General features: G+C 42.9%; 1 protein-coding gene across 11 annotated transcripts in view; it reads left to right on the top strand.

The window, feature by feature from the left end:
* The window catches only part of LOC111563161 (dedicator of cytokinesis protein 3-like), a 191,709-nt gene that overhangs the window by 120,505 nt on the left and 44,388 nt on the right, over positions 1-26,816 (top strand). For 7 of the 11 annotated variants that reach the window (XM_055010976.1, XM_055010974.1, XM_055010975.1 and 4 more), the window contains 13 exons: positions 1,476-1,600; positions 5,750-5,912; positions 6,792-6,898; positions 9,698-9,869; positions 11,709-11,806; positions 13,736-13,819; positions 14,804-14,904; positions 16,318-16,399; positions 18,062-18,232; positions 18,508-18,687; positions 20,003-20,195; positions 22,203-22,330; positions 25,190-25,336. In XM_055010976.1, the coding sequence (XP_054866951.1) occupies positions 1,476-1,600; positions 5,750-5,912; positions 6,792-6,898; positions 9,698-9,869; positions 11,709-11,806; positions 13,736-13,819; positions 14,804-14,904; positions 16,318-16,399; positions 18,062-18,232; positions 18,508-18,687; positions 20,003-20,195; positions 22,203-22,330; positions 25,190-25,336 (1,751 nt within the window). The remainder of the gene's footprint in view (positions 1-1,475; positions 1,601-5,749; positions 5,913-6,791; positions 6,899-9,697; positions 9,870-11,708; positions 11,807-13,735; positions 13,820-14,803; positions 14,905-16,317; positions 16,400-18,061; positions 18,233-18,507; positions 18,688-20,002; positions 20,196-22,202; positions 22,331-25,189; positions 25,337-26,816) is intronic. The other 4 variants (XM_055010982.1, XM_055010981.1, XM_055010980.1 and 1 more) reach the window with 2 other exon arrangements.

Below are 26,816 nucleotides of genomic sequence, written 5' to 3'. Positions count from 1 at the left end.
GGAAGTGTAGATCAGGTGGGGGCGTGGCCTGTTAGAGTCTCTCTCGGACTATGCAGCCATCTCAGGTAAGTTTGTGGTGGAAGGTAGGGCTGCGTCTTTTTCTTTTGTTTGTTGGTTTTCTTGTTAGGTAGCAGTTAGCAATGAGCAGTTAGCAACTGGTACTTGTATCCTAGATGAAGTCTACTTGTATAGTCTCTGTCTGTGGTGAGCTTGGCTGAAGTAATGATGTATCTAATTTTTTATTTATTTTATTTTTTTTATTTTATTAGCCCTTATTAATCCCACGAGGGGAAATTCTGATTTTCGCATCTCTCCCCGGGGGAGTCAGAGCGACGGATCAGCCACAGTAAAGCACCCCTGGAGCAGGAAGGGTTAAGGGCCTTGCTCAAGGGCCCAACACTGGCCACATCGGGCCTTGAACCTTCTGATCAGTAGTCCAGAGACTTAACCGTTGCGCCACCACTGCCCCAATTCTTAGCAAATCTTAGCAATTGACATTAGCATCTAGCACTAGCAAGTTTGGCTAGTTTGTATAGTTTCTTTGTCAGTGGTAAGTTTGCTTTGGACATGGTAGTAGTCTGACAGCTAGCATTAGCATTTAGAGGGGTTTGGAGAAGTTATAAGTATAGTTTCCTTGCCTTTATGTTTTTTGTTTTTTTTAAAGCGTTAGCAGTGAGCAGTTAGCTTACACTAGCTAACTGGTAGCATTGGCACTGGTCACTACCTGGAACATCTCCTAAATGATTCTAGAGTAGACCTACCGACAACCGGAGAAAGTTCTAGAGTAGACCTACCGACAACCGGAGAAAGTTCTAGAGTAGACCCACTGACAACCAGAGAAAGTTCTAGAGTAGACCTACCAACAACCGGAGAAAGTTCTAGAGTAGACCTACCAACAACCGGAGAAAGTTCTAGAGTAGACCTACCGACAACTGTAGAAAGTTCTAGAGTAGCTCTACCGACAACTGGAGAAAGTTCTAGAGTAGCTCTACCGACAACTGGAGAAAGTTCTAGAGTAGACCTACCGACAACCGGAGAAAGTTCTAGAGTAGACCTACCGACAACCGGAGAAAGTTCTAGAGCAGACCTACCGACAACCGAAGAAAGTTCTAGAGTAGACCTACCGACAACTGGAGAAAGTTCTAGAGTAGACCTACTGACAACTGTAGAAAGTTCTAGAGTAGACCTACCAATAGCTGGAGAAAGTTCTAGAGTAGACCTACTGACAACTGTCCAGTTGTCAGTAGGTCTACTCTAGAACTTTCTCCAGGGGACGTTCTCCTCCATGGACTTCAAGGACCTGGAACTCTGGAAATATTCCCAGTATGAAGGTAGAACTCTGATCACTGATAGTTACTGGAGATGAAGAACCAGACGGTTCTGAGGAGGTTCTGGTTGGTTCTTGGAGGAACTGTGTTAGTTTTGGTTGGATTATTTTGGACTGACAGGGAAGGTTCTGTCTTTCCTGGTTCCAGGAGACATCCGGAACGACCTCTACCTGACTCTGGAACGAGGAGACTTTGAGAGAGGAGGGAAGAGCGTCCAGAAGAACATCGAGGTGACCGTCTATGTTGTCTACGCTGATGGAGAGATCCTAAAGGTAGGGAGGCCATTATCTACTTTCTGCTTCAACACCTCGTCCTCATCCTGACCATCTAAACTCAAGGTTATACAGCAGGTTTTATTAGGTTTTAGGTGTTTTTTTTATATTTATTGTATTAAAATGCAGGACATCAACCCTCTAAACTCCAAACAGTTTCTCAGCATTTTTAGCTCCTGGTTCATTTTTAATCTAAAGTCCTGCAGCTCTGTGGAACCAGAACATCATGAAGAAGAACTCAGACATGTCTTCTTACTGTAGTTAGAAAGGCAAGAATCAAGGAAAAAAAGGAGAAAAAAATAAAGTTGAATTTGACAAAACTCTGAAGAGAACTCCTTCTATTGTCATTGCAGTCATCCTGCCAGTGCATTTACAAAGTCACATTTTTAAAAATGCAGTAAGAACAGTGCAGATGTAGAACGTCATGATAACACCGAGTAGGAAAAAAAGCAAATGTATGAAACCAGTGGGATAGCATAGTCTTCTAAAACTAGCTTTAAGCAGATTTGAAGTTATAAAGCCAGTAACTAATGCTGCACTTGTGGACTGAAGACTGAAGAATGCCATAAATCTGAAGAGTATTTGCTTCTAAAGTTCACGACAACATGACCATCATATACCCGTGTGTCATTAATAGTGGAAAATAAAGGAAGCTCATCATACAGTAGATAATAATTAGCAAATGGTCCACATTTATACGTCCTGACTGAGGGTTCATGAAGCGTTTTTCAAGGACACTTTGGCTCATTGAGGACATAAAGACAGGAAACCTGGGGGAAGAGTAACTGGTCATGAGTCGGGGACTGTAGCTCCTGTATATGGCTCGACCTGTTGATCTTCCAGCACCTTGATCATCATGGGTTGTTTTTCTTCAATCATTGTTATGACTTGGTCATTGGGCCGTTGTTTTTCAGTCATTCCTGTGACGTGGCCATTGGGAGCTCCTGGGTTTGTCTGGCTGTTGTTGGATGTCGCTGCTCCGTCATGTTGGTCTGTGGAGATCAAATGTTTATGCTTAGATGTTTCTCAGACTTTACATGTAACCGCAGACAGATGTTTATAGCATGATGACCCTTCATGTCTCATTACACCAGGACTCAGTTAGAACCCTTCATGTCTCATTACACCACTATGTAGTTAGAACCCTTCATGTCTCATTACACCAGGACCCAGTTAGAACCCTTCATGTCTCATTACACCAGGACTCAGTTAGAACCCTTCATGTCTCATTACACCACTATGTAGTTAGAACCCTTCATGTCTCATTACACCAGGACCCAGTTAGAACCCTTCATGTCTCATTACACCAGGACTCAGTCAGAACCCTTCATGTCTCATTACACCAGGACTCAGTCAGAACCCTTCATGTCTCATTACACCAGGACTCAGTTAGAACCCTTCATGTCTCATTACACCAGGACTCAATTAGAACCCTTCATGTCTCATTACACCACTATGTAGTTAGAACCCTTCATGTCTCATTACACCAGGACTCAGTTAGAACCCTTCATGTCTCATTACACCAGGACTCAGTCAGAACCCTTCATGTCTCATTACACCAGGACTCAGTCAGAACCCTTCATGTCTCATTACACCAGGACTCAGTTAGAACCCTTCATGTCTCATTACACCAGGACTCAATTAGAACCCTTCATGTCTCATTACACCACTATGTAGTTAGAACCCTTCATGTCTCATTACACCAGGACTCAGTTAGAACCCTTCATGTCTCATTACACCAGGACTCAGTTAGAACCCTTCATGTCTCATTACACCAGGACTCAATTAGAACCCTTCATGTCTCATTACGCCACTATGTAGTTAGCACCCTTCATGTCTCATTACACCAGGACTCAGTCAGAACCCTTCATGTCTCATTACACCAGGACTCGGGTTAGGACTAGGGTTAATCATGGAGTTCCTCAGGGTTCTGTCTTAGGACCAATACTGTTCACATTATACATGCTTCCCTTAGGCAACATTATTAGGAAGCACTGTATTAATTTCCATTGTTATGCTGACGACACTCAATTGTATTTATCTATGAAGCCAAATGAAACTAATCAGCTAGCTAGACTGCAAGATTGTCTTAAGGACATAAAGACCTGGATGACCTATAATTTCTTACTACTAAATTCAGACAAGACTGAAGTCATTGTATTTGGCCCCAAACATCTTAGAGAATTGCTTTCAAAGCATATAGTTACTCTGGATGGCATTACATTGGCCTCCAGTACTACTGTGAGGAACCTCGGTGTTATCTTTGACCAGGACATGTCCTTTAACTCGCACATAAAACAAATCTGTAGGACTTCCTTTTTCCACCTGAGAAATATTGTGAAAATCAGGAACATCCTGTCTCAGAGTGATGCAGAAAAACTAGTCCATGCATTTGTTACTTCTAGGCTTGACTACTGTAATTCCTTATTATCAGGTTGTCCCAATAGCTCTCTGAAACATCTACAGCTGATCCAAAACGCTGCAGCCAGAGTACTGACGGGAGTTAGCAAGAGAGATCATATTTCTCCTATATTGGTTTCTCTTCATTGGCTCCCTGTTAAATCTAGAATAGAATTCAAAATCCTTCTTCTGACATATAAAGCTCTTAACAACCAATCTCCATCATATCTTACAGACCTGATAGTACCATATTACCCTAGCAGAACTCTTCGCTCTCAGACTGCAGGCTTACTTGTTGTTCCTAGAATCTCTAAAAGTAGAATGGGAGGCAGAGCCTTCAGTTATCAGGCACCTCTCCTGTGGAACCAGCTCCCAGTTTGGGTTCGGGAGGCGGACACCCTCTCTATTTTTAAGACCAGGCTTAAAACCTTCCTTTTCGACAAAGCTTATAGTTAGGGCTGACTGGGTGACCCTGACGGGGTGAGCTGGTGTTTTCATTTGCACAACTGACTTCCCCTCTTGACGTCCGTTTAGTTTGCTCCTAGTTCTGCTGCTATAGGCCTAGGCTGCTGGGGAACCTCTCTTGATGCACTGAGCCCTTCTCTAACTACCTTTGTATTTACTATATATACCATTATTGCATTACATTCACTCTGTTTCTTTCTGTGTCCTTTCTCCGAGTGTCCCTGGTCCCAGAGCTGGATGCTTCAGATGTGTGGCTGTGTTTTATGGTCCTTGTGTCCCACCCCCCACCTCTCTATCTCTATCTCTACCCCTCTATCTCTATCCCTCTATCTCTACCCCTCTACCTCTTCTGTCCCTCTCAACCCGCCCGGCCAGCAGGCAGATGGGTCCCCCCACATTAGAGCCGGGTTCTGCTCGAGGTTTTTTTCCCTGTTAAAAGGGTGTTTTCCTTGCCACTGTTGCCTTTTGGCTTGCTCTGGGGGTCAGGCATATGGGTTCTGTAAAGCGTCTCGAGACAATTTGACTGTAATTGGTGCTATATAAATAAAATTGAATTGAATTGAATTGACTCAATTAGAACCCTTCATGTCTCATTACACCACTATGTAGTTAGAACCCTTCATGTCTCATTACACCAGGACTCAGTTAGAACCCTTCATGTCTCATTACACCACTATGTAGTTAGAACCCTTCATGTCTCATTACACCAGGACTCAGTTAGAACCCTTCATGTCTCATTACACCAGGACTCAGTTAGAACCCTTCATGTCTCATTACACCAGGACTCAGTCAGAACCCTTCATGTCTTATTACACCAGGACTCAATCAGAACCCTTCATGTCTCATTACACCAGGACTCAGTCAGAACCCGTCATGTCTCATTACACCGGTATCATGTGGAGAACGTTAAACTAGATCCAGGCTTCATTTCAGCTGGTTGTCCTCTACAGACATTACAGACAACCTGAAGGTTCTAACATCTAGAGCTAGAAGGCATTCATACCATCTCTACTATTAATTAGGCCTATGTTCTGTAAACATCCTGCCAAGGTTTTTTGTGTTCTCCAGCACCACTATGGTAGGAATGAATGTCGCACTGGACAGTAGGTCTGAAACTATGAGTCGTGTTGGACAGACTGTTTAAACCCACCTCTCTTACGTCTTCGAATGAACAACACGACTACAGTCAGAAAAACTCCAACGAAGACCCCGAGTACGAACGTACCGGCTGGGAAACCCACCCAGACTCACTGCTGCTGTGTGTTGGTCTGGTTCTCTCTGCAGGACTGCATCAGTCTGGGTTCAGGGGAACCCAACCTGCCGGAGCACCGGTCCTTCGTGCTCTACCACAACAACAGCCCTCGATGGAGCGACGTCATCAAGCTGCCCATCCCCATCGACCGCTTCCGAGGGTCCCACCTACGCTTCGAGTTCCGACACTGCTCCAGTGAGTACCGGACCCTGTAGGCTCAGGGTTCTAGATCACAGGAAAGCAAACCAGCTGGCTGACATGCAACAGTTCTACAATTTAATTTTATCCAAAACAAAGTCCATCTGAGGGTAGATCCACCACATCTAGGATCTCGTCAGGAGGAAACGACCTGGATCAGAACCATAGAACAGGTTCTAGAGTGATAATAGAACAATTGTGTCTACAGAAAGTCTGTCAAGTGTAAAGGTGGTTTTTAGTCTTTTCTTAAAGACTGAACAGAGTTTGGTAACTAGTTCTACCACCAGAGAACCACAGAGGAGAAGAGTCCAGCTCTGGACTGGTTGGATCAGGAACCTTTGGTTGGCTTGGAATTTGTCCAGAATGACTAGACACTTGTCTAAAATGACCTTAACCTTGTCCAAAATGACTTGAAACTTATCCCAAATGACAGAAAAATTGTCCAAAATTACCAAATTTTTTCAATCTTGGTGTAAAAAGACCAAATTTTTCCAGGAGAATTTCCTCCATGTCCGCCAACTAGTGGACACATGATGACTAATTATTCATTGAACTCTTTATGATAATTTTTATTTTATTCGACCGCTCTGCCTCGTCTCGTGTCTGGTTGGACTGTCACCTTGTAAACTCTGTTCTTAAGGCTGCTATATAAATAAAGTTATTATTATTATATCTGTGTCTGACAGTAAAGGCTTTGAATCCTTTTAAATACATTTAGAGAATATTGAATTTATACAGAGGCTCGTAAATGTAGAAAATACTTATATTACCCAGGTTAGCTGTGTTTGGATGTTTTATCTGCTACATTTCTCTTTTATGACAGTCATATATCTGCAGATTCCTCTCCTTCCCTCTGACTCTATGTCTCTGTTACAGCCAAGGACAAAGGAGAGAAGAAGCTGTTTGGTTTTGCCTTTTCTCCTCTGATGAGAGAAGATGGAACGACGCTGTCCGATGAGAGCCATGAACTTTACGTCTACAAGGTCAGACCTGCAAAATCAGCATTGTTCTGTAGTTCCCCTCGTCTGTGCAGAGCTGTAACGCTGGTTTCAGACTTTCTGTTGTGGTTTCATAACCGCTTTCAATGCGTGTCATATTAGAGATTTCTGTCTTGCGTTCTTAGTAGGGGAGGGAAATTAGCTTCTACACGTTTTCCTGTTTCCTGTTCTGACAAGTATTCATTTAGATGTTGAACAGTTAGTAATGAGCATTCAAGTTAAATGTGCACATAGATGATGATATAATATAAAATGGAATCAGGCTAAGATTATAAATAATGTCCACTGAGATAATCTGGAATCATATAAAAGATGATTCATTCTAGACCAGGAGAGTCAAACTGATTCTAGTCCAGGTCCCACATTCAGCCCAGTTTGATCTCCAGTAAAACCAGTAAAACCACAGCTTAAAAACCTAGAAATAACCACAGCTCCTAATGGTTCTTTTGTTTTAGTGCAACGATGTTCACATTTAAGGAATTATCTTTTTACTAAGCATCATGAACAAGAAAAATAAATTCAGTTTCATCAACATTCAGCCTCAGTTTATCATTTCCACATTCCAACTTCAATTCAATTCAATTCAATTCAATTTTATTTATATAGCGCCAATTACAGTCAAATTGTCTCGAGACGCTTTACAGAACCCATATGCCTGACCCCCAGAGCAAGCCAAAAGGCGACAGTGGCAAGGAAAACACCCTTTTAACAGGGAAAAAAACCTCGAGCAGAACCCGGCTCTAATGTGGGGGGACCCATCTGCCTGCTGGCCGGGCGGGTTGAGAGGGACAGAAGAGGTAGAAAGGTAGAGATAGAGGGATAGAGGTAGAGATAGAGGGATACAGATAGAGGGGTAGAGATAGAGAGGTGGGGGGGTGGGACACAAGGACCATAAAACACAGCCACACATCTGAAGCATCCAGCATCCAGCTCTGGGACCAGGGACACTCGGAGAAAGGACACAGAAAGAAACAGAGTGAATGTAATGCAATAATGGTATATATAGTAAATACATAGGTAGTTAGAGAAGGGCTCAGTGCATCCAGAGAGGTTCCCCAGCAGCCTAGGCCTATAGCAGCATAACTAGGGGCAAACTAAAGGGACGTCAAGAGGGGAAGTCAGTTGTGCAAATGAAAACACCAGCTCACCCCGTCAGGGTCCCCCAGTCAGCCCTAACTATAAGCTTTGTCAAAAAGGAAGGTTTTAAGCCTGGTCTTAAAAATAGAGAGGGTGTCCGCCTCCCGAACCCAAACTGGGAGCTGGTTCCACAGGAGAGGTGCCTGATAACTGAAGGCTCTGCCTCCCATTCTACTTTTAGAGATTCTAGGAACAACAAGTCAGCCTGCAATCTGAGAGCGAGGAGTTCTGCTAGGGTAATATGGTACTATCAGGTCTTTAAGATATGACGGAGATTGGTTGTTAAGAGCTTTATATGTCAGAAGAAGGATTTTGAATTCTATTCTAGATTTAACAGGGATCCAATGAAGAGAACCCAATATAGGAGAAATATGATCTCTCTTGCTCTCCCGTCAGTACTCTGGCTGCAGCGTTTTGGATCAGCTGTAGATGTTTCAGAGAGCTATTGGGACAACCTGATAATAAGGAATTACAGTAGTCAAGCCTAGAAGTAACAAATGCATGGACTAGTTTTTCTGCATCACTCTGAGACGGGATGTTCCTGATTTTCACAATATTTCTCAGGTGGAAAAAGGAAGTCCTACAGATTTGTTTTATGTGTGAGTTAAAGGACATGTCCTGGTCAAAGATAACACCGAGGTTCCTCACAGTAGTACTGGAGGCCAATGTAATGCCATCCAGAGTAACTATATGCTTTGAAAGCAATTCTCTAAGATGTTTGGGGCCAAATACAATGACTTCAGTCTTGTCTGAATTTAGTAGTAAGAAATTCCAGATCACAGAGTGTTGACAAAGTAACACAACATTTAGTCACCTGGAACTGAACCAGAGAGGATTTACTGGAGGATCAGAACAATGAAAAAGACAAAAAAAAAAATAAAGACAAGACAAAATATTACACAAAATGACCAAAATAAGACAAACGACACGAAACAAAACAAGAAAAGACAAAAAATTAGACAAAAAAGTTACAAAGTGACAAAAAATGAACAAACGACAAAAACGAGATAAAAAATGAAAAAAATGAGAAAAAAACAAAAACAAGACAAAATATTACAATGAGACAAAAACGAGACACAAAACGAGACAAACGACATGAAACAAAACAAAAAAAAGAAAAAAATGTGACAAAAAACTTTAAAAGTGACAAAAAAATGGACAAATGACACAAGACAAAGAAATGAGACAAACGACAAAAGTCAGACAAAAACAAGACAAAATATGACAAAAATGACCGTCTGGAGGGCCGGATTGGACCCTCCGGAGGGTCGGTTTAGGCCCGTGGGCCACATGTTGAACACCCCTGGTTTAGATTTTGGCCACAACCTCACACTAGTACTGTATTTAAATCAGTAAAATTACTGTTGTAAAATGGTCAATAATTTTTATAATATTATCTCATAGATTCTGTCTTGTTGAATTACAGATAATAAACTATTATACTAGATATTCATTGACATGTTCCATGTCATGTGTTTACGTCAACCTAAAATACTGGATAATGTCTGTATTGTTTCTTTCTGGACTAAAGTCACTGTTTTGAAGGTAAAAGTAAATTTTTTCTTCGTTAATGTAAAACGTGTTGTTGAATGTTGAATGAACATTATAATGTGTAACTCCACTGTTTCTTCCTCCTCTGGGCCTCAGTGCGATGAGAACACCACCTTCAGTAACCACGCCCTCTACCTGGGCCTGCCCTGCTGTAAGGAGGACTTCAACAGCTGCCCCAGCATCCCCTCCAGCCTCATCTTCCAGCGCAGCACCAAGGAGACCTTCTGGATCTCCACCCAGCTGTCCTCCACCAAGCTCACGCAGAACGGTACAACCAGCAGCATTAGTTCACATGAAGTGTAGGAGGGAGTTTTAATCAGTCCAGTTAGGGACCAGCTGGGACCATACTTCCTGTATCTGTTGGCATGGCAACCTGCCTCAACGCAAAACACCTGAGCCAGAAAACCGTATCTGATGTAAAGTTTAGCTAGGGCTCGAACCATTCCTCCAGTGATTCCAGTGATTCCATGACTAAAGTTCTCTGAATGGAGGCTTGGTTTAATCCACTACATCCTGACCAAGACCACAGACGTTAAAACAAACATGAAAAGACACAAAATGACCACAAAAAGACACAAAATGACTATAAAGTGAAGCAAAATGACCAAAAAAGACATGAAACAAATATAAAGACACAAAATGATCAAAAAAAGACATAAAACACCCATAAAAAGACACAAAATGATCAGAAAGAGACATATAAAACATTAAAAAGATGCAAAATGACAAAAAGACATAAAACAACAATTAAAATATACAAAATGACAACAAAGAGACACAAATCAACTATAAAAAGACATAAAATGACCAGAAAGAGATTTAAAACGACTTTTAAAAGACACAAACTAACCAAAGAAAGACATAAATCAACCATTAAAATACACAAAATGACCACAGACACAAAACAACTATGAAGTGTGGCAAAATGACCAAAAAAACGACATGAAACAATCATTAAAAGACACAAAATGAGCAGAAAGAGACATAAAATGACATTAAACAGACGCAAAATGACCAAAACAAGACATAAAACATCCATTAAAATACACAAAATGACCAGAAAGAGACACAAAATGACCAAAAAAAGACATAAAACAACCATTAAAATACACAAAATGACCAGAAAGAGACATTTCATTTCATTTATTTATTTCAAACATGTAATTAATAACATAAACAAATGATTCACAAAAACAGCTAAAATAGTCCATCATGCTTCTCATATAAGGAGAGTGAGAGGAAAGCAAAACTTCAACATGTTGGAAAGGGAGCGGGAAGAAGTTAAAACTTATTTAATCCCAGCCCTAAGTTCATTCACCCATTTCAATCAGTTCCATGAAAAATATTAAATGAAAAACAAATTCACCACCAATAATTCTGCTTCTGCAAAAGACAGATAACATCAACATTATACATCAATTAATCAGTTGCAAAACAACACTACTGCGCCCCTAGTGGTCATTATGTTCATCTTCACTGTACCTTCCATAAACTGGTTGATGTTTGAACATTGTTTCTGTTCCATCTCAAGTTTATTCCACAGCTGTACCTGATTTATTGTAGGACTAAAACTTTTCATTGTTGTTCTGTATTTTGGTACCTAAAATTTAATTCTTCTCTTAATTTATAACCACCAACATGTTCCTGAAATTTGCTCTGTAATTGACATGGTAATTTTTTTCTTGCTTTGAATAAAAATTGTGCTGTTTGAAATTCCACAATGTCATAAGCTTTCATAATTTTTGATTTTAAAAATAATCACTTTGTGTGTTCAAGAAAATTAACCATGTGTATTAATCGGACAGCTCGTTTTTGAAGTATGAATATTGGTTGTAATGTGCTTCTGTGTTTAATGCCCCATACCATGGTGCAATAATTTAAATAAGGTAAGATCAGAGAACAAAACAAGATATGTAAGGCTTTGCTATTTAAAATGTCCTTCGCTTTTACAAGCACTGAAATGCTTCGAGATATTTTTGTACATAAAGCGACTATAAAGTGACGCAAAATGACCAAAAAAAGACACGAACCAACCATAAAAAGACACATTAGTAATTCCACATCTCAGAGTGTTTCCCTGGTAGTTGACTCTGCCATTGTCTTCCAGTGGACCTCCTGGCCCTGCTCAAGTGGAAAGCTCATCCTGACCGAGTCATGGACATTCTGGGACGACTTCGACATGTCAGCGGAGAAGAGATAGTCAAGGTGAGGCTCAGACAGACCGTTTACTCCACGTTAATACTTCCATCACAACAGGTTATTCAAGTGCAGGCCTGATAAATATTATTCACCCCCAATGGAAACGTTCCTTTTTTGTTGCTTTTCATCTTAAATCATGACTCTTTTGACAAGAATTTACAAGAAATGACTGGTTTGTGTCAAAGTGAAAACAGATTTCTACAAAATAATGTCAATTATTAAACTCAACCCAGAGCTGCCAGTTGGTTCCAGAAGTCATTAATGGATGATCTGAGGTCAGTGATTGGTGGATAAAGACTCCTGGATCTGAAGGTCCAGTCTCTGATGGATCAGAACTCCTGGATAGAACTACACCATGAAGACTGAAGAACTGAGAAACTCTGAGGAAAGGTTGTTGAAAAGCATCAGTCAAGACGATACAAGAACATTTAAAGTTCCTGATGATCTCCAGGAGTCCAGTTAAATCCATCATTAAGAAATGGAAGGAAGATGCAACATGAATAAATCTGACTAGAGCAGGATGTCCTCAAGACCTGAGAGACTAGAGAGGGAGGCCACCAAGACTCCTATGACTCCTCTGAAGGAGAAAGAGACTAGAGAGGGAGGCCACCAAGACTCCTATGACTCCTCTGAAGGAGAAAGAGACTAGAGAGGGAGGCCACCAAGACTCCTATGAGGAGTTATAGATGTCTTTTACCTCATATTAAATCTGGACTAGAGTTCACCAGATGACATGTGGAGACTCTGAAGACACCCGAAAGAAGACACTATTTGGATTTGGAGGACATCATCACAATCACACCATCCCCACTGTGAAGCATGGTGGTGGCAGCATCATGATGTGAAGCATGGAGGTGGCAGCATCATGATGTGAAGCACGGTGGTGGCAGCATCATGATGTGAAGCATGGTGGTGGCAGCATCATGATTAAAGGAGACGGGGAATGACTTGAATATTCGGTTCGGTCCGTGAGGCCAGAGGCGGTGAGCTAATGGAGGAAAGAGCTGAATTTTCGGCTCGGTTCGTAATGCCCAATGGGGGGTGGGGGTGGAGGTAGGAGGGGGCGAATATTTGGATCTCAAAATTAATATCCGCATACCACCATGGGGATCGAATATTCGGGTCCAGCCCTGGCAACAGGTTGAAGTTTCATGGAGAAAAGTAAGCAATGAAATTTTTGTCAAACTTTTCAGAGAATAACTGAAAACATACTTTGTTGTGGTATATCATCATATATATCGTTATTGTGATATAAAATAATCCATATCGTGATATATGATTTTTTCCATATCGCCCAGCACTACGGTGGTAGCAGCATCATGATTAAAGCACGGTGGTGACAGCATCATGGTGTGAAGCACGGTGGTGACAGCATCATGATATGAAGCATGGTGGTGGCAGCATCATGTGAAGCATGGTGGTGACAGCATAATGATGTGAAGCATGGTGGTGGCAGCATCATGATGTGAAGCATGGTGGTGGCAGCATCATGATGTGAAGCACGGTGGTGGCAGCATCATGATATGAAGCATGGTGGTGGCAGCATCAAGATGTGAAGCACGGTGGTGGCAGCATCATGATGTGAAGCATGGTGGTGGCAGCATCATGATGTTCCTCAGCAGCAGGTCCTGGAAGGCTTGTAAAGGTAGAGGGTAAATGAAATCCTGCAGGACAACCTGATCTGAAGAGAACTGAGACGTGGAGAAGATCAGTTTTCCATTCAGACGATGAGTCGAAGCAAACAGACAAAGATCCTCAAAGATGGTTTGAAGACAACAAGGTGGAAGTTCTGGAGGAGTCTGAGTCCAGACCTGAATCCTACTGAGAACTAGAAAGGTTCTGTTCCCTCAGGATCCTGAGGAACCTGACAATTTGATCTCCTCTTTATGAACCAGAGTTTCCTTCAACCAAACTACCACTGTCTGTCTCTTCCAGTTTCTCCAAGACATTCTGGACACGTTGTTCTCCATCCTGGACGACAACACTGACAAGTATGGACCGCTGGTGTTCCAGTCGCTGGTGAGTAAAAAACAAGAAGAAATAATGACTAGTTAGCCGTTAGAACAAGGTCCTCTAACAGCAGGACGGTGTGGTCAGTTCCAGTCCAGATGTTCCAGATGGAAGCTCTGACTCATCGTTAGGTTGATCTGATGGGGTTTAGCTGCAGTTACTGTCACTGTTTAAATGTCCTGAAGATAATGTACCAGAGAACTGAGGTTGGTTTCCTCAGGTCAGATGATCTCGTTCTACTTGACGACTCACTGTCGTGTTCTGATTAGAGTTTACAACAGAAGTGATCATTCCTGTGGGCAGTATCACCTGCATACTAAATGACCACCTCTCAGTAACCAGTACAAGGTGAGCAGCATAAACAAAGTCAGAAATGACAGTTTTAGAAAGACCAGAGTGAAGATACTGGTCCTAAGTAGGGACTTCTCTGCTACTTGTTTACCAGAGTCTGTTCTGATGCCTGAACATTAAAGTGAAAATTACTGAACGTGTCCAAAATGACTCAAGATGTATCCAAAATAACTCAAAATGCATCCAAAATTACTCAAAATTTGGCGAAAATAAGTTAATTATTGTCCAAAATGATAAAACTGATCCAAGATAAGCTAAGAATAGTTTAAAATGATCGGTCCAAAACTAGCCAAAACTCTCCATTATGACTTGAAATCACGTTCTTTGGTCAGATGAAGATCAATGAGTTGGGCTCAGATGGAGTCCAGATGTTTGGTGTGAACCTGAGCAGGACTACCACAGTGGATGCAGAGTCCTGACAGTGAAGCACAGAGGTGGGAGTGTGATGATCTGGGACTGCATGTGGTCAGAAGGTCTTGAAGACATTTCTAGATGCAGCATGAAGGTCTGAGGATGAACCAGAACGTCTACCAGCTGTTAGATTCTGCTGCTTCCTGTCTCGGTGCTGACGCTGATGTAAAACATTCTCTAACTCTTTGAGGTCTTCTCCGGTTAACTGGAGGTTCTCTGTGTGTCTTCCAGGTGTTCATCATCAACCTGCTCAGGGACAGTAAATACTACCACTTCAGGCCGGTGATGGACACGTACATCCAGAAGCACTTTGCTGGCGCCCTCGCCTACAAGTGAGTCATTTCTTTTAACCTCAGATGGACTGAAGAACGCTCATTAAAAGGTGCACTGGGTAGACAATGTCTCATGAGAAAACAGTAAGAATCTGGCAACAGGCTGCCAGAAAAGATGTAAGAAATAAAGGAAGACTGCAACATTTAAAATCTGCAGAAAGCAAAAGAAAGGAACCTAAAAATTAAAATAAAGCATTACACCGTGTCCCAAAAGGTTCTAGTGTGGATGGTTCTGTCTTCTAAAATGACAAAAACAAGACACAAGACGACAAAAACGAGACACAAGACGACAAAAAGAGTTGAACTGTAGCTGAGCTGGAGTCATTCAGGCTCCATCCTTTTTAGAAAAAGTTGGAAAAATTGCCATCTGCGTCCAGAAGAACATACTGGACCTATTACCGATTCTAGAAATGAACAAATGTTGATGTCTGTGAATGTTCTTGATCATCCAGTTTGTGATAATCGTAGGAGCTTCAGTGGAAACCAGCTGGACTTCTCTGGTAGGTTCATGTTCTTCCAGAACCTTCCAGAGAAGTCCAGTAAAGATGCGACCGTCCAGGATTCCCCAACAGTTGTCGGTTGGGTTGAGGTCAAGGGAGTTTGGGTTCCATTCCCCAAGACGTTTTCTCATCTTGGAGGAGAGGTGATGACGTCTCCAAGAATCTACCAGTTCCGTCTTGGGTGTTTCGTGAATGTAGGAGGTTCTAGAGTGTGGATGGTTCTGTCTTCCCCCACTAGAGTTGAGATGTTTCATGGTGGTTGGTGGTGGATGGTAAACATGTCCAGGATTCCCCAACAGTTCTCAGTTGGGTTGAGGTCAGGGCAGTTTGGGTTCCATTCCTCCTTAAAGCCAGGTAGAAGCTCAGAACACTGTTGCTGAGTCATGACTAAAACAGGAAGTGGAAGTTTTTCTAGAGTGTTGTTGGTCTAATATTGTGCATTAACAGTGGAACCTTGAGGAACAAAGAGCAGCTCTGAGAGACCTGAAGCAGACATAGACCCCCAAACCAGACTATGGACACTGGATTCCACCATCAGAACATGGTTCTTTTTACAGCTAACTGTCTTATCTGACTTCATATGACAAATTTTATGAATAATCATTAAGAACTCTGCTCAGACCACTGATATTTCTACCTTTATGTCCATAAATCATAAAAATATCATACATCAACTGTCCAAGCAGTCGTTTACAGGAGATATTAGGTGTAAATCCTCAACTTTTACCTTGTTTTTAGCTCTTAGCTTTAGCTCCACCAGTGTCGTATTGCTTGGTAATGTCGACAAACTGGGCCAGTTAAGCTGATTCTGGTTCTTCAGTCAGTTGAAGTCATGAACAGGTTTCCAGAAATCCTTCTCAGCTTCTCGAGTGAAGAACAGCAGCTCTAAGGTGTCTCCTGTTCTGCGTTTCAGAGAGCTGATCCGCTGTCTGAGGTGGTACATGGACCGGTCTGCTGAGGTGGTCCGGCAGGACCACATCCAGGAGGCCATGAGGGTAAGAACCGCTGCTTTCGGCCCCTTTATTCAGCCTGCTTCATTTTAAAGTCCTGCAGCTCTGTGGAACCACAATGAAGGAGGAGAGAAAACTCAGAGGTGTCAGTCTAACCTGAAAAAATCCATTTAATCTCGATATTTTATCACGATTAAATTCATTTCTTCAAGTTAGACAACACATGGAGTCATGAAATGAAACACAAGGACAAAAAAAACTCGAACAAAAATGTAAGAACTAGGAACCATCGTGTCCACCAGGTTTCCTCAGATGTTGAACTCTGAAATAATGTCTCCTCGTCCTGGACAAGTTTTTCTATCTCCATGTTTCCTCTCTGCTCTGCTCATCATCAGTAGAAAGATGTTCCACCATGCTGGATGGATCTGTAAGCAGCTTTCAGGCAGTCTGCGCTTGTTTAGAGTCAAAGTTTAGGGCGACATGGACGTCATAAACATTCTCAGAAATAAAACTGGGGACCAGTTATGGGACGCTGATGAACACAACAAGCACACATTTTAACTACAGCACTAATCCTCAGAACTTAAAACCTAAAAAAAAATGACAATTTATCAGAACCAGAAAATGTAAAAACTGAAAATATGTTGGATTTTCAACTATCTGAGAGTCCTTAAACTAATCATGTGTGAACTGCAGCTGAGCTTAAAATCATATTTCATCTAAATCACTTCATTATACATGTTGAATTTAATAATTTGAAAATGAAAGAATATAATTAATTTCAATAGTCCAATAGCTCCATAAAATAACTCCGACAATAATAATAACAATAATAATAATAATAATAATAATAATAATAATAATAATAATAATAATAATAATAATAATAATAATAATAATAATAATAATAATAAAAATAATAATAAATCCTCAGAACTAGAGTGTAACCCTGTGAGACCCAGAACCTGCTGCTAGGATAGGAAGGTGTGTTTTCTTTTAAAAACCAAAGAAGTTACCATCAGAAACTGGAGAAACGAACAGAAGAGAAAGATTTTCAGCTTCCTGGTGTCCATGAACTAATCGTGTAAAAACCAAAGCTCAGGTTCAATCTGTGATATTTCAGTAAAATCCCTTCATCGTACATGTCTCAGTTTAATTTCCTCACAAAATAAACTGTTTGCTCAAAACAAATGCTGTGAAGAAACAATAACTCCAGGATCAACTCAGCTGAGACCAGCAGGTTGAACTGCAGGCAGTGTTTCCTCCAGAGACTGAGAGGAAAACCAATAGAATAAATGCAGCAGAAACAGAACAGAGGAGCAGGTTGTTGGAGATCCATCCAGCATGGAGAAATATCTTCTACTGATGATGAGCAGATTATTATTCATAATCAATTTGACTCCAGATTTGTCCAAAATGACAGAAACTTGTCAAAAATGACTCAAAAACTGTTTGAAATTACATAAACTGACATGAAATGACTCAAAAATGATCTAAAGTGGCATAAAGTTGTCCAGAACTGAAGAAAAACACATTAAAAATGCCACAAAACTGGTCCAAAATGATCCTGAGAGTAAAGTCAAAGCTGCTGGATGAATAAATAGATGCAGCCCAGGAGGGTGTAGACAGTGAACCTGGACGGTTTGTCTTTGTGGAAGGTTAAAATGTGAATTAAATCATTGGACCTCTTGGTGTCTCCTTCACCAGGCCCTGGAGTATCTGTTCAAGTTCATCGTCCAGTCTCGGATCCTCTACTCTCGGGCCACCTGTGGGATAGAGGAGGACCAGTTTCGCTCCAGCATCCAGGAGCTCTTCCAGTCCATCCGCTTCGTCCTGAGCCTGGACAGCCGCAACTCGGAGACGCTCATCTTCACTCAGGTGAGGAGGAGCCCAGCCTCCGATCAGACCTCCATGTTCACAGCAGAAATATTGGGTTTTTTTATAGATCCATTAGCTTCTGCAGCAGCTAGCGTCCTGTAGTCCAGTTTGTCCAGTAGCGGTCTTTAGCGTTCCCGTCTCCTCTTAGCTGCTTTAATCTGACTTTTATCTCCTCCTCCTACCTGGAACCTCTCCTCACCTCCTTCCCTCACCTCCTCTGTCCAATTCTTTGCTTATCGTTCCTCCTGGGCCTCCTCCACACCCATGCACCTCAGGGCCCCCAGCCTTGTCCCAGTCCAAATCAGGCCCCGGGCCCCGGCGTCGGGCCCCCCATAGCAGTAGCCCCGAGCCAGACCCAGACCCAGAACCAGGTCTCTGCCCCAGGACCGGCTCCTGGTGGCGGGCCAGCCGGCTGCTCTCAGAGCTCCAACGCTCTGCGGCCGTCTCCACTGTCAGTAAGTAACATCTGGAGGAAACCTGAAGCCCAGAGTCCTGATCCACCTGTCTGAGTCCCTGGACTGTTCTCACCTGGACTGTTCTCACACCTGGACTGTTCTCACCTGGACTGTTCTCACACCTGGACTGTTCTCACCTGGACTGTTCTCTCTCACCTGGACTGTTCTCACCTGGACTGTTCTCTCTCACCTGGACTGTTCTCACCTGGACTGTTCTCACACCTGGACTGTTCTCACCTGGGCTGTTCTCACACCTGGACTGTTCTCTCTCACCTGGACTGTTCTCTCTCACCTGGACTGTTCTCACACACACCTGGACTGTTCTCACACACACCTGGACTGTTCTCACCTGGACTGTTCTCACACACCTGGACTGTTCTCACACCTGGACTGTTCTCTCTCACTTGGACTGTTCTCTCTCACCTGGACTGTTCCCACCTGGACTGTTCTCACCTGGACTGTTCTCACACCTGGACTGTTCTCACACACCTGGGCTGTTCTCACACCTGGACTGTTCTCTCTCACCTGGACTGTTCTCTCTCACCTGGACTGTTCTCACACACACCTGGACTGTTCTCACCTGGACTGTTCTCACACACCTGGACTGTTCTCACACCTGGACTGTTCTCTCTCACCTGGACTGTTCTCTCTCACCTGGACTGTTCCCACCTGGACTGTTCTCACCTGGACTGTTCTCACACCTGGACTGTTCTCACACACCTGGGCTGTTCTCACACCTGGACTGTTCTCTCTCACCTGGACTGTTCTCTCTCACCTGGACTGTTCTCACCTGGACTGTTCTCACACCTGGACTGTTCTCACACACCTGGGCTGTTCTCACACCTGGACTGTTCTCTCTCACCTGGACTGTTCTCACCTGGACTGTTCTCACACCTGGGCTGTTCTCACACCTGGACTGTTCTCACACACACCTGGACTGTTCTCACCTGGACTGTTCTCACACACCTGGACTGTTCTCACACCTGGACTGTTCTCTCTCACCTGGACTGTTCTCACACACCTGGGCTGTTCTCACCTGGACTGTTCTCACACCTGGGCTGTTCTCTCTCACCTGGACTGTTCTCTCTCACCTGGACTGTTCTCACACACACCTGGACTGTTCTCACACACCTGGGCTGTTCTCACCTGGACTGTTCTCACCTGGACTGTTCTCACACACACCTGGACTGTTCTCTCTCACCTGGACTGTTCTCACACCTGTAACTCAGCTGTTCTCTGTTCCAGATGAAACTAACCTCCCTCGGCTCTTTCATCCTCTCATTCCTCCTCTCCTCACCCTCTGGTCTCCCCCCAGGCCGCCCTGCTCAACTCGTTCCCGGCCATCTTCGACGAGCTGCTGCAGATGTTCACGGTGCAGGAGGTGGCCGAGTTTGTTCGCGGCACTCTGGGCAGCATGCCGTCCACGGTGCACATTGGTCAGTCCATGGACGTGGTGAAGCTGCAGTCCATCGCCCGGACGGTGGACAGCAGACTCTTCTCCTTCCCAGGTGATCCACGAACACACCTGGATGCTGCCGCTGGGATGTAGATGGAGAAAAAAGACTGAGAACCTGCTGAATAAATAAAAAGAAATGTGCTAGATGGTGTTATGCTGAGGCCATTCAGCATATTTCAATGTTCCAAATTATTCTGCAAGTAGGACAACAGTCAGGTGACAAAAAATTTTAAAAATTCAGGTTGAACTGCAGGCAGTGTTTCCTCAGAGAGGCTGAGAGGAAAATCAAAGCTACTGGATGAATAAAATAAATGCATCATGGCTCAGAAACAGTGAACAGAGGAGCAGGTTGATGGAGATACATTCAGCATGGAGAAACATCTTTCTACTGATGATGAAGAGTAGAGAGGAAAAGTCTGGAGACATGGAGATAGAAAAACATTAATAAGAGACACAAAATTACAGAAACAAGACATCAAACAGCAAAAAACAGTCAAAAAATGACCCAAATAACACTCATAATGACAAAAACGAGCCAAAAAAATGACACAACGGTGCAAAAAACAGGACAAAGTGACGGAAGCGGGACATAAAACAAGACAAATTAACTCAAAATGACAAAAATGAGACAGAATGCCATAAAACAAGAAGAAAACAACAGAAATGTGACACCACACAATCAAGTAGCGATGACAGATGAACCTCATGAAGCACTGAGGCTTTCCATACAATTGTGCCAAAAAAGATTCAAAGCTTCAAGGCTTTAGTGACATCTGGTGGACAGGTGGAGCCATAGCAACTTCTCAAAAGGGCAACTGAAGCGCTGACTGTTTCAATCCCATGTCAGCAGTAAAAGTTCAGAAGAGTGTGTTCCTTCATGTGTTTTATTCATTTATAATAAACAATGATTCTATCATCAATACAAAGTAAAATAAATGGTGCTTGTTAGAAGTACAACTGAGTTCTTTGTTTAAAGGAGTAAAACATTAGGTTTATTTTTGAAAGAAACAACGAAAAACTAATATGCAGACACACTCATCCAAACTCTGGAGCGCATTCCAGATGAAACTGGAGAATAAATCTAAATGACAGAACATGAAGTGTTAAATGTTGGTTCAGGTTCATTTGGAGTGTTAAGCTTAAAAAAAAACTGGACTAAAAGTCTAACAGGATCAGAAATTCTTGCTGCTGTCCAACTGATCACATATTATTCATTTGGACACGTTTTTTGCTGACTGTCTGGATTTCCAGAGTTGACAGAGTCACTGGTTGCTGGGCAGATTGTCACCATGTCTGGAGTGTCTCAGCATGGATGATGTGTTGTTGCTGTGCAGAGCAAACACTGCACCTATGAATAATTGTAATTATGAGACCCATTAAAAAATGAAAAAATACAGTTCAGAAATTACAACATCAAATGTAGGACATAAGAAGCATTCTACCTTATTTAGTGGTATAAGATCAAAATGATCCCAAACCTTTGAATGCTGTTTACTGCTTGTACTTGCCATGAAATTCACCAAAATACACCAGATTCACTCTCCAAATCTGTATCTCTTTACAACCTGACACTTTTTAAGAATAATGATGCATCTTATAGCTTGTACAGCACAAAACCACTCAAAACTGTCAAACCTGTGTGAAGCTGTCGTTGGCTCGGGACGCATTGAAACTGTCTGAGCCGATGAAACGCTTCAAAACATTTTGAAGCGATGCAACGAGAAGTGAAGCAGTGACGACATCCGAAGCTTCCAACGTCGTCGGTCACCTGGCAGTGGGGTTCTGATACGAGCTCCGACACAGTGTTAGGAATCACTCTGCTTCAGGAAGAGTGACACAAGCTCTGAAGCCTCGGTATCATTTCCCCATCACTGCAACAGAGACACGAAACAAGGCAGAAAACAACAAAAAATAGACACAAAATGACCCAATAAAATAGTTCTCAATAAATCTAGAGTTCAGAGGGTCAAACCAATGGTAGGGACTTGTTTAGGGTTTAACTGGTGTTTGTGTGTTTTGTGTGAGGGTTTAACTGGTGTTTGTGTGTTTTTGCCCTCAGAGTCTCGGAGGATCCTCCTTCCTGTGGTCCTGCATCACATCCACCTACATCTCCGGCAGCAGAAAGAGCTGCTCATCTGCTCTGGAATACTGAGCTCCATCTTCTCTATCATCAAGACCAGCTCACTGGTAGCACAGATATAACACAAATACACACTAATACACACAAGTACACATAAACACACACAGTATACACACAGAGAGACACACTGGAGACTCAGCTGACTGAGGCTGAGAGCAAGGTTCACAGATATCAGGAGAAGTGACACCAACAGAGCAGCAGTTCATGCCAGCATCAGTTCTGAGGATTCTCTCTGATCTTTGGGTTTATGTTATAGTTGGGAGAAGGTCACATTCAGATTCCAGACCAACATGAAACTGGTCTGCTCAGTCACCAGAATAGAGAATATCTAACCTGGACCAGAGCTGAGTCCTGGCAGATCTTCCTCCTACAGCATCTGATTGTCGGACCTTAGAAAGGGGACAGAGTCATTTTTCCTTCAGTTATTAATGGTTCAACCAGCGACTGCAGGGGTTTAGTCGGCTTATTGTTCTGATTTGCCTTTAAAGAACTTCTGTAAAACTCCATTTTCACGTGTCCAGCACTTTAAACAGAAGAACGTTTCATTAACTGAGATGGGATCACATTTTAAAACAGGAGGTTTTTACCCTCCGGTGTATCTGACGTCCATGAAAACCGTCAAGCCTGCTGCGGTGGAGTTTTACTCTGGTGTCCTGTCCTTCATGTCTGTCTGACTGTAGTTTTACTCTGGTTTCCTGTCCTTCATGTCCGTCTGACTGTAGTTTTACTCTGGTTTCCTGTCCTTCATGTCCGTCTGACTGTAGTTTTACTCTGGTTTCCTGTCCTTCATGTCCGTCTGACTGTAGTTTTACTCTGGTTTCCTGTCCTTCATGTCCGTCTGACTGTAGTTTTACTCTGGTTTCCTGTCCTTCACGTCTGTCTGACTGTAGTTTTACTCTGGTTTCCTGTCCTTCATGTCCGTCTGACTGGAGTTTTACTCTGGTGTCCTGTCCTTCATGTCTGTCTGACTGGAGTTTTACTCTGGTGTCCTGTCCTTCATGTCCGTCTGACTGGAGTTTTACTCTGGTTTCCTGTCCTTCATGTCTGTCTGACTGGAGTTTTACTCTGGTTTCCTGTCCTTCATGTCAGTCTGACTGGAGTTTTACTCTGGTTTCCTGTCCTTCATGTCTGTGTGACTGTAGTTTTACTCTGGTTTCCTGTCCTTCATGTCCGTCTGACTGTAGTTTTACTCTGGTTTCCTGTCCTTCATGTCCGTCTGACTGGAGTTTTACTCTGGTTTCCTGTCCTTCATGTCCGTCTGACTGTAGTTTTACTCTGGTTTCCTGTCCTTCACGTCTGTCTGACTGTAGTTTTACTCTGGTTTCCTGTCCTTCATGTCCGTCTGACTGGAGTTTTACTCTGGTGTCCTGTCCTTCATGTCTGTCTGACTGGAGTTTTACTCTGGTGTCCTGTCCTTCATGTCTGTCTGACTGTAGTTTTACTCTGGTTTCCTGTCCTTCATGTCCGTCTGACTGGAGTTTTACTCTGGTTTCCTGTCCTTCATGTCAGTCTGACTGGAGTTTTACTCTGGTTTCCTGTCCTTCATGTCTGTGTGACTGTAGTTTTACTCTGGTTTCCTGTCCTTCATGTCCGTCTGACTGTAGTTTTACTCTGGTTTCCTGTCCTTCATGTCCGTCTGACTGTAGTTTTACTCTGGTGTCCTGTCCTTCATGTCTGTCTGACTGGAGTTTTACTCTGGTTTCCTGTCCTTCATGTCCGTCTGACTGGAGTTTTACTCTGGTTTCCTGTCCTTCATGTCCGTCTGACTGGAGTTTTACTCTGGTTTCCTGTCCTTCATGTCCGTCTGACTGTAGTTTTACTCTGGTTTCCTGTCCTTCATGTCTGTCTGACTGTAGTTTTACTCTGGTTTCCTGTCCTTCATGTCTGTCTGACTGTAGTTTTACTCTGGTGTCCTGTCCTTCATGTCTGTCTGACTGTAGTTTTACTCTGGTTTCCTGTCCTTCATGTCTGTCTGACTGGAGTTTTACTCTGGTTTCCTGTCCTTCATGTCCGTCTGACTGGAGTTTTACTCTGGTTTCCTGTCCTTCATGTCCGTCTGACTGGAGTTTTACTCTGGTTTCCTGTCCTTCATGTCCGTCTGACTGTAGTTTTACTCTGGTTTCCTGTCCTTCATGTCCGTCTGACTGTAGTTTTACTCTGGTTTCCTGTCCTTCATGTCTGTCTGACTGTAGTTTTACTCTGGTGTCCTGTCCTTCATGTCTGTCTGACTGTAGTTTTACTCTGGTTTCCTGTCCTTCATGTCTGTCTGACTGGAGTTTTACTCTGGTTTCCTGTCCTTCATGTCCGTCTGACTGTAGTTTTACTCTGGTTTCCTGTCCTTCATGTCTGTCTGACTGGAGTTTTACTCTGGTTTCCTGTCCTTCATGTCCGTCTGACTGGAGTTTTACTCTGGTTTCCTGTCCTTCATGTCCGTCTGACTGGAGTTTTACTCTGGTTTCCTGTCCTTCATGTCCGTCTGACTGGAGTTTTACTCTGGTTTCCTGTCCTTCATGTCAGTCTGACTGGAGTTTTACTCTGGTTTCCTGTCCTTCATGTCCGTCTGACTGGAGTTTTACTCTGGTTTCCTGTCCTTCATGTCCATCTGACTGTAGTTTTACTCTGGTTTCTTGTCCTTCATGTCCGTCTGACTGTAGTTTTACTCTGGTTTCCTGTCCTTCATGTCCGTCTGACTGTAGTTTTACTCTGGTTTCCTGTCCTTCATGTCTGTGTGACTGTAGTTTTACTCTGGTGTCCTGTCCTTCATGTCTGTCTGACTGGAGTTTTACTCTGGTTTCCTGTCCTTCATGTCTGTGTGACTGTAGTTTTACTCTGGTGTCCTGTCCTTTGTGTCCGTCTGGCTGTAGTTTTACTCTGGTGTCCTGTCCTTTGTGTCCGTCTCGCTGCAGGACACATCGGTGCAGGAGGAGGTGGAGATGATGGTGGAGTCCCTGCTAGACGTCCTCCTGCAGACGCTGCTGTCCATCATGAGCAAGAGCCAATCGCAGGAGGCGGTAAGGGGTCAACGCTGTCCGCAGTGCACCGCGGAGATCACTGTTAGTAACTAACAATACGACTACTACTACTACCTCCCCTCATCCGTCCTCAGCATGTCTCTCTGGGGTAGGGACGGGCAATATCTCAGGACTATTTTACCCAGTTCTTTCTCTATATTATCCTGTACAGGAATTCCTCGGTTTACGGCCTGCAGCGTTTCGTTGTTACATCAGAACTTGTTACGTGGAACTAGTTTATGAGCGGATGAATACGTCGTCACGCGGTGCTGTCAGACAGCTTTGTTTCCATTCTCTGGTTGTACTCCACCTTGGATTGTGCTACATTCACTAACTTTTTACCTTAATTATGGCTCCCAGTATAAGTCAGACTCTTCTGATGCTTGGAAGAAAAGGAAAGCCGTCTCCATGGAAGTGAAATTAGATAGAATAAAACGCTGGGAACAGGAAGAAACACCGATCAACATCGGCATTATTAGATCAAGTTGTAAAAACAGGTCAACATATTCTGTTATCTTTTTAAAAATGATTTATACATGCGTGAAAGTCGTTGGTATTCATGACTTTATGAAGAACTGATCGATATCGTGATGCACTGAACGGATTTGGTTACATTTTCAGAGTTCCGACTTACGGCGAAAAACGACTTCCATCAATCTGCAGGATCGGAGCTCTGATGTAAGTCGAGGACCTCCTGTGCTACTTGACACAAAATCCTAAGTTTTTAATAAATTATGTGAGATCTGGAATAACTGGAGCTGCTCAGCATCACCATAGCAACCGGGCAACTTATGCAGGTTGTCCATATTGCCCTGACCTAGTCCATCCATCCGTCCATCCATCTGTTCTGCCTCATCAGACACCAGCCTCCTGTTCTCTCTGCACTCCTGAAACAGTCATTTACGTTCTGCTGCTTTGTTCTGGAGCAGAACGCTGCATGTTCTAGCTTCCTGCATCACTCAGCTGCTTAGTTTTTTAATCTAAATTTCATGCATGTGAGCGGCTGGTTGTCATTTCACTGTCCATCGTTCTTCATCTTCATTTCTCCCATCCCTGGCTCAGTCTCAGGCTGGTCCTCCAGTCTGACCTCCTTCACCTCCTCCAGCTGTAGATGGACGTCCAGAGATGGAGCTGCTAACCCTCTGAACCCCAGCAGCAGCTCTGCTTTTATTTTTAATCTAAAGTCCTGAACCACAATGTTTCCTCAGACGTGAAACTCTGGAACTGATGTCTCCTCATCCTGTAGATGTTTTTCTATCTATATTTTCTTCTTGGGATTACTTTGAACACATTTTGAGGAATTTCTGAATATTTTTTTCAGCCATTCTGAACAGATTTACGCCATTTTAGACCATTTCTAAGTTAGTTTGTGCAGATTTGTGTAGTTTCAGGCAATTTTTTGTCATTTTTGGACATTTTTTCCCTTATTTTGTGCAAGTTTATGTCATTTTGATGTAAATAATAACATTTTTACAACTTTTTCTCTACTCTGCTCATTAGATTTTTCTGCTCTCGAGTTTTG

This window comes from Amphiprion ocellaris, chromosome 5, assembly GCF_022539595.1.
Source record: "Amphiprion ocellaris isolate individual 3 ecotype Okinawa chromosome 5, ASM2253959v1, whole genome shotgun sequence".
NCBI classification, from domain to species: Eukaryota; Metazoa; Chordata; class Actinopteri; family Pomacentridae; genus Amphiprion; species Amphiprion ocellaris.
Note: the sequence above shows the minus strand (reverse complement) of the source record. Positions and strands in the feature narration are given on the sequence as shown.